General features: G+C 45.6%; 2 protein-coding genes across 2 annotated transcripts; both read right to left on the reverse strand.

Annotated features, from left to right (window-relative positions):
* Positions 1–7009: 7009 nt before the first annotated feature.
* On the reverse strand, positions 7010–10410 carry LOC308167264 (chromobox protein homolog 2-like; the record flags this gene model as incomplete). Its single annotated transcript, XM_080541653.1, has 5 exons — positions 7010–8867; positions 9215–9284; positions 9532–9597; positions 10215–10258; positions 10345–10410. The coding sequence occupies 5 exons, from the start codon at positions 10408–10410 to the stop codon at positions 7230–7232; spliced, it is 1884 nt and encodes a 627-aa protein (XP_080397779.1). The 3' UTR covers positions 7010–7229.
* A 654-nt stretch (positions 10411–11064) lies between these two features.
* LOC308167809 (ectonucleotide pyrophosphatase/phosphodiesterase family member 7-like) lies at positions 11065–15697 on the reverse strand (the record flags this gene model as incomplete). Its single annotated transcript, XM_080542287.1, has 6 exons — positions 11065–11125; positions 11385–11502; positions 11976–12207; positions 12505–13137; positions 13323–13468; positions 15412–15697. 6 exons carry the CDS (start codon positions 15695–15697, stop codon positions 11065–11067), a joined length of 1476 nt encoding a protein of 491 aa, XP_080398413.1.
* Positions 15698–15864: the final 167 nt, after the last annotated feature.

The following is a 15864-nucleotide window of genomic DNA, read 5'->3' on the forward strand; positions in this document are numbered from 1 at the left end:
ATGTTTGGCTCTACCTGACGTGAACTGTGGAGAAGTGGAGTGGCAGAGGAGAGAGAGAGACAGAGAGACAGAGAGACAGAGACAGAGACAGAGATGACTGATCATCATTTGAACTCTCAACTATTTGTGTTTTGCTGAAAGAGAGAGAGAGAGAGACTGGGAGATGAGAGGAGAGGAAAGGAGAGGAGAGGAGAGGAAAGGAGAGGAAAGGAGAGGAGAGGAGAGGAGAGGAAAGGAAAGGAAAGGAGAGGAGGGGAGAGGAGAGGAGAGGAGAGGAGAGGAGAGGAGAGGAGAGGAGAGGAGAGGAAACAAAGGAGGATTTAGGCTCTCTGCATGGTCTGTCTGGTCCAATCAGGGATGACACACACACGCACACACCCTTCCCTCTCTTGCACAGGCGCACATGCACACATTCACACACACACACACACACACACACACACACACACACACACACACACACACACTCAAACTCACTCACACAGGCACGCGTGCACACTCTCTGGCAGCAGGACGTGAGAACTGTCTGCTCTCAATCGATTGGCAGTCTAATATCCAGCATGCTCTGGGGCCAAGGAAATTTTAGCACTAAAGAGTCGTGTGTGTGTGTGTGTGTGTGTGTGTGTGTGTGTGTGTATGTGCGTGCATGTGCGCCTGTGCGCGTGTGTGCGAGTTTGTGGTTTTGGAAACCCTTCAAAGAAACGTTGGATTGGATGCCTTTCTATGATGCTTCCCTGCCAGTCCAAATCCCTACCCCTCTGCCTGTCTCCCACCCACCCCTAGAAAGAGCTGAACAAGCTTTGAGCGAAGGGGAGTTTTGAGGGTTGAGGTGACGTGTTGTCTAATAGCGAGCCTTCAGCTCAGCCAGTTGTTGGCCAGTTTATCCACTGCGAGTTGTGGTACACCACGGCGTCGAGTGTTGATCTTGTCAGAATGCCTGGCATCAATTATTCAATTTTCCATTCAGTTTGTAACACATTGTATTGATTTTACCCCCAGAAGCTCTCACTCTCTCTGTCTGTGTTTTCATCTGCCTTCGAACTCTAGTTCTCAAAATGATGATTTATTGGCATGACTGTGAATAAATTGTTACTTGTTTCAAGGCACAATACCAACCCCCCACCCCTGACACCTCTCTCTCTCTCTCTCTCTCTCTCTCTCTCTCTCTCTCTCTCTCTCTCTCTCTCTCTCTCTCTCTCGCTCTCTCTCTCTCTCTCGCTCTCTCTCTCACTCTCTCTCACACACACACACACACACACACACAATTGTGCTTCGCTTTATCAAACCGTAGGCAATCACAATCTCTGAAAGTATACAATCTTCTCTCTAGTCCTATGAAAATAGTCTCCTTATGATTATCATGTCTGTTTACTGTCTTCATGTCTCACTCTATACTAACTTCCTTGTGTCAGTTAATTGGCTTGATCCTATCAACGTCTTATCCTATAAACCCATTCTCGTTCATGCAATCAGAAACCATTATGTACTATGCCAAGATGTTCTATGACTGACAGTGTGAAGTGTGACTTCACCTTTTCCTTTCATCTTACTCACTTCACACAGGATTGTAATCAAGGCACTTCACTTTCATTGGTGATTTCATTCATGATTAACTGCCTCGCCATTATCGCCATTGATTTAAGCAGTTAAATCAAGAAGTATTGTGAAGTTGAGTTCCAAAGTTTCTATGTATCACCTCATCATCCTCACTTACCTACAACACGGGTTATTCATTTAAAAAATGAAGAATATACTGTATGAATTAATTGACCAGTCAAGACAAATAAATAAAAAATGATTTTTTTAAAAGTCAGAATTGGATATATAGATATCTAAAGTATTGCTTATCAAGATACCTCATACACTAGGCATACATGCCCCCTAGTGGTAAATATTTAAAAGATGCCCTTCTTGCCCGCACGCTGCTTCACTGCATGCCATTCTGCATGCTGTTTGTAATCATTTCCAATCATTTGAAAATGATGGCAAAGAGTGCTAACACAAACCAGATTTGTACACTTTTGCACACACACACACACACAGACACGCAAACACACACACAGACACGCACACACCACACACACACACACACACACACACACACACACACACACAAACACAGCTCATAATTGCAGATTAGTGCTTGTATCACTCCTCAGGAATGCTGCCTATAACTGCGGGAATGTCTGATTGGGAGGTAGGATTCTATAACACTGTGTTGATATGGAGACATTGAGTCAGCCTTTCCATTAACTCAAAGAAACACACACGCACACACACACACACACTGGCTCCACCACTCTTATAGCACACCTTTGACAGGTTATGACACCCCTATGACAGGTATGGAGAGGCAGGGATGACAGAGAGTGGGAGGGTTGGGAAAAGTCGGATGTCACAGAGAGATGTTCCAAGGTTTTCACTTCAGCGTGAGGAGACAGCCTTCTTCTCCACCCACCCACGGCCAAGCCAGGCTGCCGCCAAGCTTCTCACACACACACACACACACACACACACACACAACCACAAACACAACACAGTCGCTGAGCACCACACGCCCAAATAACCTGAGGAGCCTGTGGGCAAGATTCACACACTGACAGAAGACACATAATACACACACACACACACACACACACACACACACACACACCGTACACACACACTCCACCACACAGAGCAACCTGCCGCCAAGCCCGGTTGTCTATGCAGTACTCTCGAAATACTTGACATTGTTTCACACGCTCACACACTCCACACAATCCAAAGCGAGGATGCTTCCAAGGAAGACTATTACATTTCTGAGGAAAACAAATAAGAGTTTACTTCAGGTACTTGAAGCATATTGATCCTCTCTGAGGACGACAAGAAGTCAATACGAGAGGGTCATAGGCTACAGAACCCATGATACTGTACGTAGCCTGACTTAAGCTCGAGTCTCTGACCAGACTTTGGAGACTAGACTGTCTCTGGCTTACAAGGCGTTTGGGAGCAAATCCTCCTAAAGCATTGTTTAAGTGGTCATTAGTTTCTGTAAAGAGGATTATTTCCTCTCAAATCCCCTCCCCCCCTTCCCCTCCCCCCATACATACTGTACACATACACACACACACACACACACACACACACTTTTTTCAAAAAGGGCACTGTCACCTCTCGTATGCAAAGACAGCTTTGCAGGCTTTGTAGTAGTGAGTTGGAGCCGATGTGTTAAGTACTAGAATTAGGCCTTCGCCTCCCTCGGAGCTCACTAATGGAAGCCAGCGGGCGTCCTAGGGATTCAGTGGACATCCCAGGGATGTGTGTGTTGTTATTTTCTTAAAGGCTCGGAGGGGATGGAGTGGCTTAGCTCAGGTCCTGAGGTGAGGCTGTCTAGCATCCGTCTTATCTGCCACAGTAAGAGACAGACACGGTTATTAAACCCAGGCACAAAACCTCGGCAAAGCCACCGTCTCCCTGGAAATCTCTCTCTTTCTCTCTCTCTCTCTCTCTCTCGGGCTCGCTCTGTGTGTGTGTTTTGTCTCTGTCTCGGTCTTGTTTCTCTTTGTCTCTCTCCGTCTCTCTCTGTCTGTCTGTCTCTCTCTCTCTCTCTTTCTGCCTTTCTCATTACGGGTCTGTGCCCCTGTCGCTCGGTTTCCAGACATGTTCCTTCCCCAATCCCATCCCAGATATGTTGTTGTGAAGTAGTCCACTTTGCAAGAGTGAGTCGAGGTCATCGTTTTTTTTTTGGCAGTATTGACAATAACGCCACCACCCTATTTCACTCTTGTACTTGATACTGTGCTCCGGGACAAGGCCACTAAGCCTTGTGAAAACTATGTGAAAAGCAGACGAGGTGAGTCTGGGGATGAGGCTAGAGCCAGGTTAGCAGAGAGGAGGAGGAGGAGGGCTGTGTGATAGACAATGGTGTTAGCGCCGTGGAAGATGGGAGAAAGAGAGAGCAAGAGAGAGAGAGAGAGAGAGAGAGAGAGAGAGAGAGAGAGAGAGAGAGGAGAGCTCCGGGACAGAGAGCACCGTGGTGTTAGTGCAATGGAAGATTGATGACAGTCTGGGTCTATTTCTGCCCAGAGAGACTCCTCTGCAACCCAGACAGACCTGCTGCTAGGTTGCTCCACACTGTTGTGTGTATATATACGTGTCTCTTTGTCTGTCTCTGTGTGCCTATGTGTATATGTCTGTCTATATGTGCGCTTGCTTGAGTGTATGTCAATCTATGTACAGTATTTGTATGTGTGTGTTTATGTCTGTTTGTGTGAGAGTGTGTGTGTGTGTACTGTATGTCTACAGTTGGTGTATATCTGTCTATCTGAGTGTATGTGTGCGTGTGTTTCTCTGTGTGTGTGTGTGTGTGTGTGTGTGTACTGTGTGGTGAGGACTCTTGAGTGTGTGTGTGTGTGTGTGTGCGTGTGTGCAGGGAGAGAGAGGGAGGGGGATTACACTGCCCCGCACTGTTCAAACTGTTTATGCATACCAGTCTGCTCTGAGGGCCCCTCTGTCGCAGTCTGTTTACACAAACTTATTTTGGGAAAATTCCACCGCGCTGGACAGGCCCTCGCCATAAATCACTGAATCTGAAGCTTTGTGGAATGATAGCTTCTGTCATTCACACACTCCTCAGGACCAGCTTTTCTCTGCTTAACCATAACAGTGAGTGGCATGGGGCACTGTGTGTGTGTGTGCGTGTATGGATTGAATTACATACTGTGTGTGTGTGTGTGTGTGAATGTCATAATACATGGATGTGTGTCTATGTAGAGGAGGGGTGTAGCGGGTTCTATGTGATTATGTCACACTTGCACTGGAAGTCTGTCTTGGACACTAGAACATCAAATGTTGTATTGATTCACATTTATAGTGCTGTTCCCAGGCCTCAAAACAATGAGAGAACTCACCTCAACCACCACCAATTAGTCACACCACATGAACTGTGTTACTAGCATTGTCTCAGTGGCAGATCATTTTTAACCTGGTGGGATGCTCTTGTGAGTTTTCACAAGAGCATATATAATATGTGATATACAGTATATATGTATTAGCAATATGATTTAAATGCTTCAATAAACTAATGTGCTTTTGCCATCCTGACGAGGAAGAACAATTCACGGGTCAACGCGGTGGCCGCCCAATTACCTATGAATAAATATATAGCTACAGGAAAAGGACTCATCTTGTTTTCAGTCAAATTAACGCCTGTGAAACACCTGTCAATGTTGATGGTTCATTTACTTAGACAAATGTATTTGTTGTAAGTCGCTTTAGATAGGCGTCTGGTAAATGGCAAACATTTAAATGTAATGTTGTTGGTGACATCTCACATGGATGTCAACGTCTGCCATGAATTCCCATCATTTTGGAACCAAGAAAATTAGATCCAGCTTGAATGTCATGCTTTCCTAATAGCTCAAGAGAGCGCTTAGACACATCACTGGGGTTAGCCAGGTTGAGTGAGAACTGCAGTGACTGAAGGCATAGCCTAAGGGTGTCATTACTTGAATAGCAAATTATGTAACTGAATGACAACACTGGAGATATGCGTGTGATATGAGAGACACACATTTAGACATTGTGATGTATGATGTTGCCATTGAATGGTGCACAAAGGAAGACAGAGGTTTTATAAGACATTATCATGCAACAGGGACATCTGCTGGTAGCTTTGGGAACAGCTTCTCCACAAAAATGTGACAGGGTCTGGTGAAAAAGTCCCCAAGCAGGGCAAGGTAATTTTTCTGTTTTTTAGACACTATGAAAGTTCTGTATTGTAAGCTTTGAAATGATGTGCCATACATTGAAATCTGAAAATAGTTGAAGAAGATATTCTTATTTGAATGTTGGTACTTGGTACAACTCAAACCAAATACCGGAGAAACTAGCTCAGACGTGTTTGCTACCAGCTTGTTGGTAGCTAGCTAGCAGCTAAGAATGAACATCACTATGAACATCTAACTGCATGTTTAAGCACATCACAACTTGCTGATAGAACAGCAACATGCTAAAAATACATAACTACACATATTTAGATGATCACACAATCCTTGTTTTTGAACACATCCTAAAATGTAAGTTCACTGCAAAAGTGTTTACAAGCCATGTATCAGTAACCTAGTAACCAGAAGCAGGATGGGACGCAATACAGTGAATCCAATTAGCAAATTATAAGTATTTAGTGATCCTAAAACTATTGTTTGTTATATTGAGTGTGCTCTTCAACACTTAAACTTTCATTAAAAAACTATAAGCACAATAGGGTCAGACCAGACCGTGTCACAAATGTGGTGATTAAATAATATAATAGTAATATATGCCATTTAGAGTGTAAAGCATAGTAAAAAAACACAGTGTTTTGGTGTTGTTTAACACCCACTCTTATAAGTACTCATGGTTTATTCCAATACCTTTGAAATGGCAGGAGGCACACAGGCTACATGGTTCTGAAGCTATTTGGCCATACAGCACCAACAGGCCAACAGGCCAACAGGCCAACAGATACATGTCAACAGGAGTAACATACTTTATGTACAAATATAAATTAAAACATTTTTCATCACCAAATACTCTCTTACGGTCAATGACTGACTATACCACTGGTTTAACACTGAGAAGTAAAATGTTAAGTTGCCTGCTTGAGATGAACGGTTAAAGAGGCGGATATACTTTAGCTTAACGTAACGTAATGTAGTAGTGCAAGGCAAATACTGACAGAATAAAAAATAAAACAGATTTTAAAAAAATTATAATAATACACAATTCACATTCATGACTCCTTTGGTCCAAAGAGAACAGACAGAGGGGAAAAAACAGAGATGGGATATGGGTGAGAGTCCACCGATCACTGACCGATATCTCCAATCAACAGTTCTTTTTACACCATGCCACAGTTCCGGCAAAATTCCTTCTTTGATAACTGTCCAAACCCAAAACATCCGAGTGCAATGTCCCTCCCTATGCCCTCATTGACTCCCCTTCACAGATATGGACAGGCTGGACAGGTATGATAAACAGCGGAGGGTTCATAGACTTTACACAGTGGAGGGCGGATACCCATCCAATCAGAGCTCCAAGGAGGAGTTGTCAAGGCACTGGGGCTCAGGGCCAATGTCTTACTGCACCGTAGCTCTGCAGGTAGAAGTTGCCTTCTTTGGGCAATGATCTAGGATCAGCTTACTGTTCCCTAAGCAGTGGGGAAAAACACAAAAACCGTCCTTCGATCAGTATCTAGGGGTGCGGCTTTAGTGATTCCGGACATTGAAGAACCCCACGCTAGTGGGCGACTCTTTCACAGTTACTGTGACAAAGTTGGCGGTGACATCTGTGACAAACACGTGTTCTAGAAGGCTCCGCGCTGGCCTCCAGTCCACGTCCATTTCCGTTTCCATGGAAACCGCCAGATTGGGCCCGTTTCCGGTATAGAGAGAGGTGTCGAGTTCTGATTCGCTGCTGCTGGTGTCGTCAGAGTCTCCTGTGCTCATCTCGTTAAGAGTCCGCTCCCCGGAGGTGCACTCTTTAGGAATCTGTCCTTGTTTCCTCTCCTCCGTAGATAACCTCTCCTGCCTCCCACTGCTACTACCCCCGCTGGCAGTGGACAGACCTCCCTGGGCTGCCCCCTTCTCCACTCTTCCATTCCCTCTCCCTGCACTCCCTGCTCCCTTACTTTCTCTCTCTGTCTCCGCCAGCATCACCTTCCTTCTCTCTCCCCTCTCCTCTCTCGCTCTCCCCGGCTCCCCTACCCCTCCTGTCGGAAGAGAAGCACTCCCAGAGCGCTGTCCCCCCGCTGACGTCAGGTTCTGCCCAGACGCGTGCATCTCTTTAACGCTTCCCCCTGCTCCTTTCCCTACAGGGCTGGCACTGCTTCTCAGGCTTGACCTTACCGCTGTGGCACCCCCTGTTCCGTTTCCCTGGAGACCGTTGCCAGATGCTGGTTTGTTAATGCTCTGAAGGTTGAGGGCTCGGAGGCTGAGGGCTTGGCTGGCTCGGTCTCGGGCTGAGGGCGGGGGAGAAGACGCCGGCTTAGCACTGTTGGCGCCCTGTTGCTGACCCACCACCGAAGGCCCCCCGGGGACCTCCTGTCTCCTCTGCCCACTTGGAGAGCGTTGTGCTGGACTACACGCTGTTGGAGCTCCCCCGAACCCACTGGAAGGCTTGGAGCTGTGGAGACCAAGTGATGCTGGATTCGCACCTTGTTTTAGGGGAGAAGCCATTTTGAGACCTTCTCCTCTTCCACTGCTGCCTGCATCGGAGATGGAGCGTTTGAGATCAGACGAGTTCTTACTGTGAGGAGGTCTGCTGAGGGAGGAAGACGAGGAGGAGGTGGTGGAGGCGGAGGCAGACATGGAGCGGCCGGACCAGATGCAGTTCAGGGGTCCAGGTTTGGAGGCCCCTGCCTGGGAGAAGGTCCCTCCAGCGCCCTGGGGCGCTGCCTCATCTCTGGAGCCTCTGTTCAGACCTGTGTAGGTGAAGCTGGCAGGCTGTAGGGGCTTCTTCACACCAGCTCTGGGGTCTTCTCTGGGGGGCTCCCTGGGGGGTTCACGAAGGGGCCTGAGGACCTGGTGGCGAGGCGGGAGCTGAGGTGGCCTGTTTTTTGCCTGTCTTAAAGCCCTAAGCTCAGGGAGTAGCGGCTTCCTTCCACGCTTTTTCCGGACGGGCTCCTGCTTGGCTACCACAATCTGGGCCCTCTTCTGAGGGACGGGATGTGGGTCTCGAAGACGAGGGCCAGGTTTGGCCTTCTTGCCATGGTCTTCATCATCATCGTCGTCGTCATCATCATCATCATCATCTTCTTCTTCATCGGAGGAGGAAGGAGAGGAGGATAGGCCGGAGGAGGAGGACGACGAGGGGTGGCTGGATTTTGTGGCTGATGTGGCTGGTTCCTATCGAAATGGAAAGATAAATGTTATCCAGTATCCACTGAGCTCTATGTATGTAAGGGAGGGACTAAATGGCTTGTGTCGTTATACTGTATCTTAAATGTTCATTTTGCTAGCAGAGTCAGTGCCAATCTGTTTCTGCTACGGCCAATTTGTTGTTGTTGTTGTTGTTCCAAGTAAGAATGTGTTGTTAATTGCAGGAACCTGATGTCTGTAATTATGTTCAATTCATCAAAACAAAAGATCTAACACCCACGTTAGTGTTGATTTAAGCATAATAAAATTAACAACCGAATGTGCATTTGTAGGACTAGGGCTAGAGTCCTGAATAGCATCAACAGTGTGATTACCAGGATTTTCCGTGGGCGCCCCCTTGGCCTCTTCCCTCGTTTGCGGAACAGCAGCTCTCTCTCTTGTTCTCTGGAGAAAGCACACATGATGGCAGTTAGACACGGGCCGTGCTTGGTACATCTGAACAGGATTCATTCCTTCTTTTAAGTAATCACTGATCAATCGATCATCATTGAATGGGTGTTGCGTGACAGCAGGGGTTGTAATAACATCATTGCTTCAAGGGATTTGTATTTTAGTCATAGACATACATTGTCTACATTTCAAGCACCCCGATAGTGAAGAGAACTTCTATAGAGTCATTTAAGGGACACACCTCTTGTGGTAAGCTGCCAATAATCTCGGGTCCAGAATGTTGTCCTCCGGCTCCCAACTGTTATGCCTGAAAACAAAATCCCACAGAAATGTTTAGAAGAAAATGGTAGAAACTGCTCATTTGGCATTACATCAAGTTTGTTCTATGAAGGAAGGATTGAACTTAAAGCTGGTTAACTTCTCATGCAATAATACACACATTGTGAGACACATGTGTCAATCTAATTAGGATGGACAGTCATTACTGTTAAAAATGTAATAATCGTGACAATATAAACAGGGATAAAAGTGCCTTTTACTGGCTAGGTTAAAAAGGTAGTGGCACTTTTGATTTACATGTGCATTAAGCTAGTTTACTGTACAACTATTAACATTCAGAGTGAGTGAAAATAGTGGGCGTTCCAAGCTGCACCACACATTGTGATTGCTGCTAACGTTAATGGACACGACATTGGCACGATAGCGCCAGCTGCTAGGCTGAGCTGGCTAAGAGACGAAAACAGGCTGATCCATCGTCTCGCTTGTACACATGCATCCTGCAAAGTCTATCAAATACCCAGAGCAACTGGGTTTCGCCCATGATCGTGCATATCGTAAGGGTGAGACGATCGGAGAGGGAAAGGGAAGGGAAGGCACATTGTTGTCATTGTTTGGGCAGAGCTCTGCTAACAGCTAGCTACTCACTTGGACGACCATCCTCTCCACTTGACCAAATACTCAAACTTGCCCTGAAAGAGAGGAGAGTGTTACAGAGTAAAAACGACTGTAATGGTCTAATGTTTGTCAAATTCTGTTATGAGGCGACGTTTCATACCTTTCTCGGTCGTTTGTTCAGAATGCATTCCGCGTCAAATACCTGCCCTACGGTCACCCCCTCCATGGCTACAGCGCAGCAGCCCCTCTTTTTTTTTTTCCGAGCCGAGCTTGAAAAGCGAAACGTGGAAGTTACCTCGTTCGGCCACCGTAGCTCTCTTCATGCCCCCAATACGTCACTTTCACTATATTTTCTTTATTTCATGTGATAAAGCCACTACTAGACTCTAATAACGGACTTGTCGATAGATTCCGCATATTTGGCTCTGGATAAAGTGATAATCTATCAGAACTTGTAACAAGTTTTCATTTGACCATACATGAGCGATACAAAATAACAATGACAAAGTGATAAACGTATTACGCTTTATTGCAATATTATTTCAGCATTTGATAATAATATAGCCTATCACGTAAGACTATAAATAAAATTTGCCCCAAGTTTATCATCACTAGATAATTGTTTGTAAATGTCATTCTACAAAGTTCACAGTTTGAGAGAGAGAGAGAGAGAGAGAGAGAGAGAGAGAGAGAGAGAGAGAGAGAAAGAGAAAGAGAAAGAGAGAAAGAGAAAGAGGGGGGCAGTTTACTATTAGTCAGTAATGTCAGTGACCAATATAAAGTGCTGACCAAAAATAATCTCAATTAAATCATAACAAATTACACAGGCCAAGAAACAGCCCAACAAACGTGTATGTAATTCCACAAAGTTCACAGTTTCTCAGAGGGAGGTTTGTGCTATTTTGGCTTCTTTTTCATCCACATGTTTTGTCATCGAAGACCTGGAACAGAGACGGGGGCAGTTCATATTAGTCAGTAATATCAGTGACCACATGGCCAGTGTTGACCAAAAATAATTAAATCAAATCATACAAAATTAGACAGACTGAAAGGAGAGAGAGAGAGAGAGAGAGAGAGAGAGAGAGAGAGAGAGAGAGAGAGACACAGAGAGAGAGAGAGAGAGAGAGAGAGAGAGAGAGAGAGAGAGAGAGAGAGAGAGAGAGAGAGAGAGAGAGAACACTAGGCAGCACTATACTCTACCTCTTGTCCCTTTTGGTCCTTTTGTACATGGCATGAGTGACGGTGACAACAAAAACCAGTGCCAGAAACCCAGCTATGGCTGACAAGCCAATGAAGACATCCCCCTCGACATCCCTCTCTGGAAAACAGACAGACATTCAGTCCATGAACTATCTACTATAATCATACTGTATCATAGTGTAGCTTGGGTGTGTGTATCAATGTACACATGCATACAGCATGCAACAACAGAGTCAAACTTTAACCTGTAATAACTCCAAAATAATTCTTTATCCCTCTTTATGACAATATGATACAATATAGTCTGTTTATTGAAGTGATACAATGAAGATCATTATGTCAGATTGTCATCTCTTGTCGAAGCACAAAACTGCAATGTGTATTATCAGAGTCTGAGTCAGTTATCAGAATCTAGATATGTTATCAGCAATTTAAATGTACCAGGGGGAAAGGCAGGGCATTAAACTTTCATTGAGGTGAAGCTAGACGGCTTATGTATTCCTATGTTTTTGTCCTTGGTCGAGCTAGGTTTTTTTGTCATTGAATGTTGAATTGTGAATTGTAAAAGAAAAAGTGAACAATTAATGTCACCTAGGTCCATCTTGGGAATGAGCATCTGCTTGGTGGCATCCAGGGACCCGTCGTTGACCTCCGGGGTTAACCCAAGAAGATGGCACATCAGTGGGTACACGTGGACCGTCTCGAAGGGCCCCACTAGCAGGTTCTTCTGGAAGTCAGGTCCCACAGCCCTGAAGAACGGCTTCATGTCCATCTCCTGGTTGTCGAAGCCATGCTCTCCCTTATTCTTCTGGAGTGGGAGGAACTGTCAGGACATGGGGTTAGACGTGTTTGATTGTTTCAGTTCAAATATAAACATTTCAGTGAGATGAATGGTGTTTTTTGTGTATTAGGATCTCGGTGTCATGTTGCCTAATGGCATTTAGACATTATCTTTGCATATGAGCAATGAGCTATGTCTGTATCGTTGTACATTAGGATACAAAGAAGAGAGAAGCAAATAATAGAGAGGAATCCATTTGATAAAGCTGGGATCTAGTCTAGCTATGTCATTTAATAGGTCTGTCCTACGTCCACTCTGGGTCTATCTCAGAACACTCACCCCATTTATGACGTATCCAGGGTCAGCGAAGAGAACCAGTGGAAGGATGCGAGGGTGGTTACCAAAGTGCAGTCTCGCAGGCATGTCCTCCTTCTTATACACATGCAGGTGAGGGTGACCACCTTTCAGGGCCTGGTACACCTTCTCCAGCATCCCCTCTTTAGGAAGCAGCATTCCGGAAGGGCCGTAGTCCACCAATTGAAATTGTATATCCCGGAAGTCAAACCCAGGAATCTTGGACAGAACGATCTCATCAACTAGGCCGTTCCGGAGCACAGTGGTCATTCCGTGGTCAGAAGTGATGATGATGTTGAGCCGATCGTCAAGGCCGTGCTTCTGAACCGTATCCCGGAGATATCCCACGGTGCGGTCCACTTGTCTTACCATCTCCCGCCGTTCCGGAGAATCTGGCCCATAGTCGTGTCCCACCAGGTCTGGCTCCCCGAAGTACAGGGATACAAAGTCCAGATCCTGTTGGCCGAACCAGTCACCAATCACCTTGTCTATGTTCATCCTCCACTCCGTCTCATTGGAGTGGTCATAGAAACGGGGTTCCACCTCGTTGACGCTCACCCTCTCACCTTTGTAGGTGGCCGCAGTGCCGGGGAAGTGTAGGGAACCTGCCTTCAGACCCTGAGAAAGGAGGTGTGTTATCCTTGAGTTAGATAAATAACCTGGGACATGTTGTTATATTCAAGTAACCCTCTCCCTGTCAGAGCTTGGGCTATGAACAGCTGGTGTATAAAAATAGCCTGAAAGAGGTATGTGTGTGTGTGTGTGTGTGTGTGTGTGTGTGTGTGTGTGTGTGTGTGTCTCACTTGTCTCTGTGCTGTTATCCATATGGGCAGACTGCCATTGTCCCAGTAGGAATCAACAAACTGTGTCATATAGTACTGTTTCTTCTCCTGGGTGGTGGTGTCGAACCAAATGTTGTGGATCACCCCATGGTTCTCGATGTACCGCCCTGTGGAGTGGAGGCAGTAGCAAGCATGAAACCATGGAATAGGCTTCCCATTGCATCCCTCCAGTAGCCTACAATAAGCATAGGCTACACTTGACTGCTACTTCATTCTGGAATGTCAATTATGGCACACATCTTTCAGCACAGGTTCAGGTTTTAATTCAGTAGGCGGACACAAAAGACTGTAAGGTCATCATGTTTTAATTATTAATTATATTTAATTAATTATTTAATTAATAATAAATCTGTGGTAACCAAGACAGTCTGTTTGTTTCCTAACCAAGCAGGTAGGCTACCCGGTGGCCGTGGCTGGAGCCTAATCAGGAGGACTCGGGACAGCTGACTGGGTGTCCTGGTTACAGCTTAAAAGGCGTTCCAGTCCACAAGCGCTCTCTCTCTCCTCCAGCACCATTATTCTATATTACACCGTACAACACCCTCCTCGCCATACTTTCCTGCATTCACTCACTTACACTAATGATACACTGATTCTCATACCCCATTGGATTATTGTTCAGTTTGGCATACCTTAGTTCTATTAAATTCTTGTTATTCTGATTATACATGGTGTGTGTGTGTCCCTTTTTGTTATGGTCCAGAGCCAGGCCGTAACAATGGCCCTTGAAGGATGTTCTAAAAATGTAAATGGCCCTTGACAGGAAAAAGGTTCCCCACCCCTGTTTTAATAGCTACTGTGCCATCTACATAATGCAGATAATGTAGAGGTAAAGGAAAACTGAATGCGGAGGAACACTACAACGCCTGGGCTATAGGCTATACACAACCCGGACACATCCATTAAACACAACAGGTGAAATAAGTAAGCTACCCCACTCTGCATATTATTATTTTTTACTGGACGGTCACCCGACTGGTAACGAAAACTATGTGTCAGTGTCATGGCTGAACATTCGCTTTTGAGGTCCTCGTTGTGAAACCAAGATGCTGTGAAAAAGAACGTGTCCATGAATGACACCCAGGTAGGCTTTGGTTATACTGGCTATATGTAGACTTATTCACATATTGTTGCATGTGACTATATTAGTTTGTCAATAGTGTGTATTGTCTGATAACATAAGGACAAAGTAGCTAGTTACATAACGCTCCTCAGTCTTATCCTTGCATTTGTCGTTGCCAATTTGCTTTCAAGGATAACAGCTGTCATAACTATAGCCAGGCTTACATTGCTGGCAGTTGCTTTAAAGCCTGATATAGGGTTGGGTAATATCTATGTTATTGTATTGATATTTAATGTTGATATTTAATCATACGGTGAGTGTAGCAAGGTTGTTAAAGCCAAAGCCGAGGTGAGAAATGAATGCACTCAAAAACACACGTAGGCGGGTCCTATGGATCTCCAACTTGCCATTTTTTTACGACCTGCGGCTTCCTATCTTGTTGAAGAAAAGAATACAACTTTATGATGTATGTCTGTGCTAGGTTTCCTCTTTGAATGACACCGGTGTATGTAGTAGGTTGTTCATTCGTAGCTTTATAGTTTGTGACTGTAGACAGGGTTGCCATGTCCGCGTTTTTCATGCCAAACTGGACGACTTTGATAACGAGGTTGTGTGTGAAAATGTGCGCGCGTGTTGAAACCTTTTTAGGCTTTTTATTTTTAATTGTGTAGCCTACACCATTTAATCCCGTTAATTAACGTAACACCCGGTAATCTTACCTATTAACTATCTGAATAAATCATTTGGGGTCATGAACTATAATAAAACTAAGGACAAATGCAGAGAACAAGGTAAAGCAATTTTACCAGTTGTATTTAGATTGTCATTATGAGACACACTTAGACATGTGGCAACTCTCTCTTGTTGCAAAAATGGGAAGGTTTTGAGTGGTCATTGGGCTGGAAAAGTTGCCCACCTTTTAGTATAATGGCAGTCAGTGACATCGGCCATTAAATCTTTCGCCACCACTATAAACAGTTGTGTTACCTGTGAGCAGGGTGAAGTGTGTGGGACTGGTGATGGTGAGGTAGGGAGGGGTGACGTAGGCTGCTTTAACCCCGTCCAGGGCCATGCTGTCCAGGTTAGGGGTGTCCACGTCCCGGTCGTAGTCCCAGCGGAAACCGTCGAAGGAGATGAGCAGCACCTTGTTCTTAGAGGTCCTGGTGTGGGGCCCGCCTCGCTGAGCCTCCAACCCAGAGACGGAGTGTTGGTGTGGGGCTGCCAGAGAGGGTGTGCTGGCCAGCGCGCCCAGGAGAACCAGCCTCAGCAGCATAGCTATGGGCTTCACTACACACAGGTCGGGAGACGATATCCTCAGCACAGCCTAGCTCACACAGTCCAGCTCACACAGTCCAGCTCACACAGTCCAGCTCACACAGTCCAGCTCACACAAAAGAAAGAAGAAACTCTCTACTTCTGACTTGAGCCCTCCAGCCGGCC

Source organism: Nansenia antarctica, assembly GCF_963989245.1.
Source record: "Nansenia antarctica genome assembly, chromosome: 11".
NCBI classification, from domain to species: Eukaryota; Metazoa; Chordata; class Actinopteri; order Argentiniformes; family Microstomatidae; genus Nansenia; species Nansenia antarctica.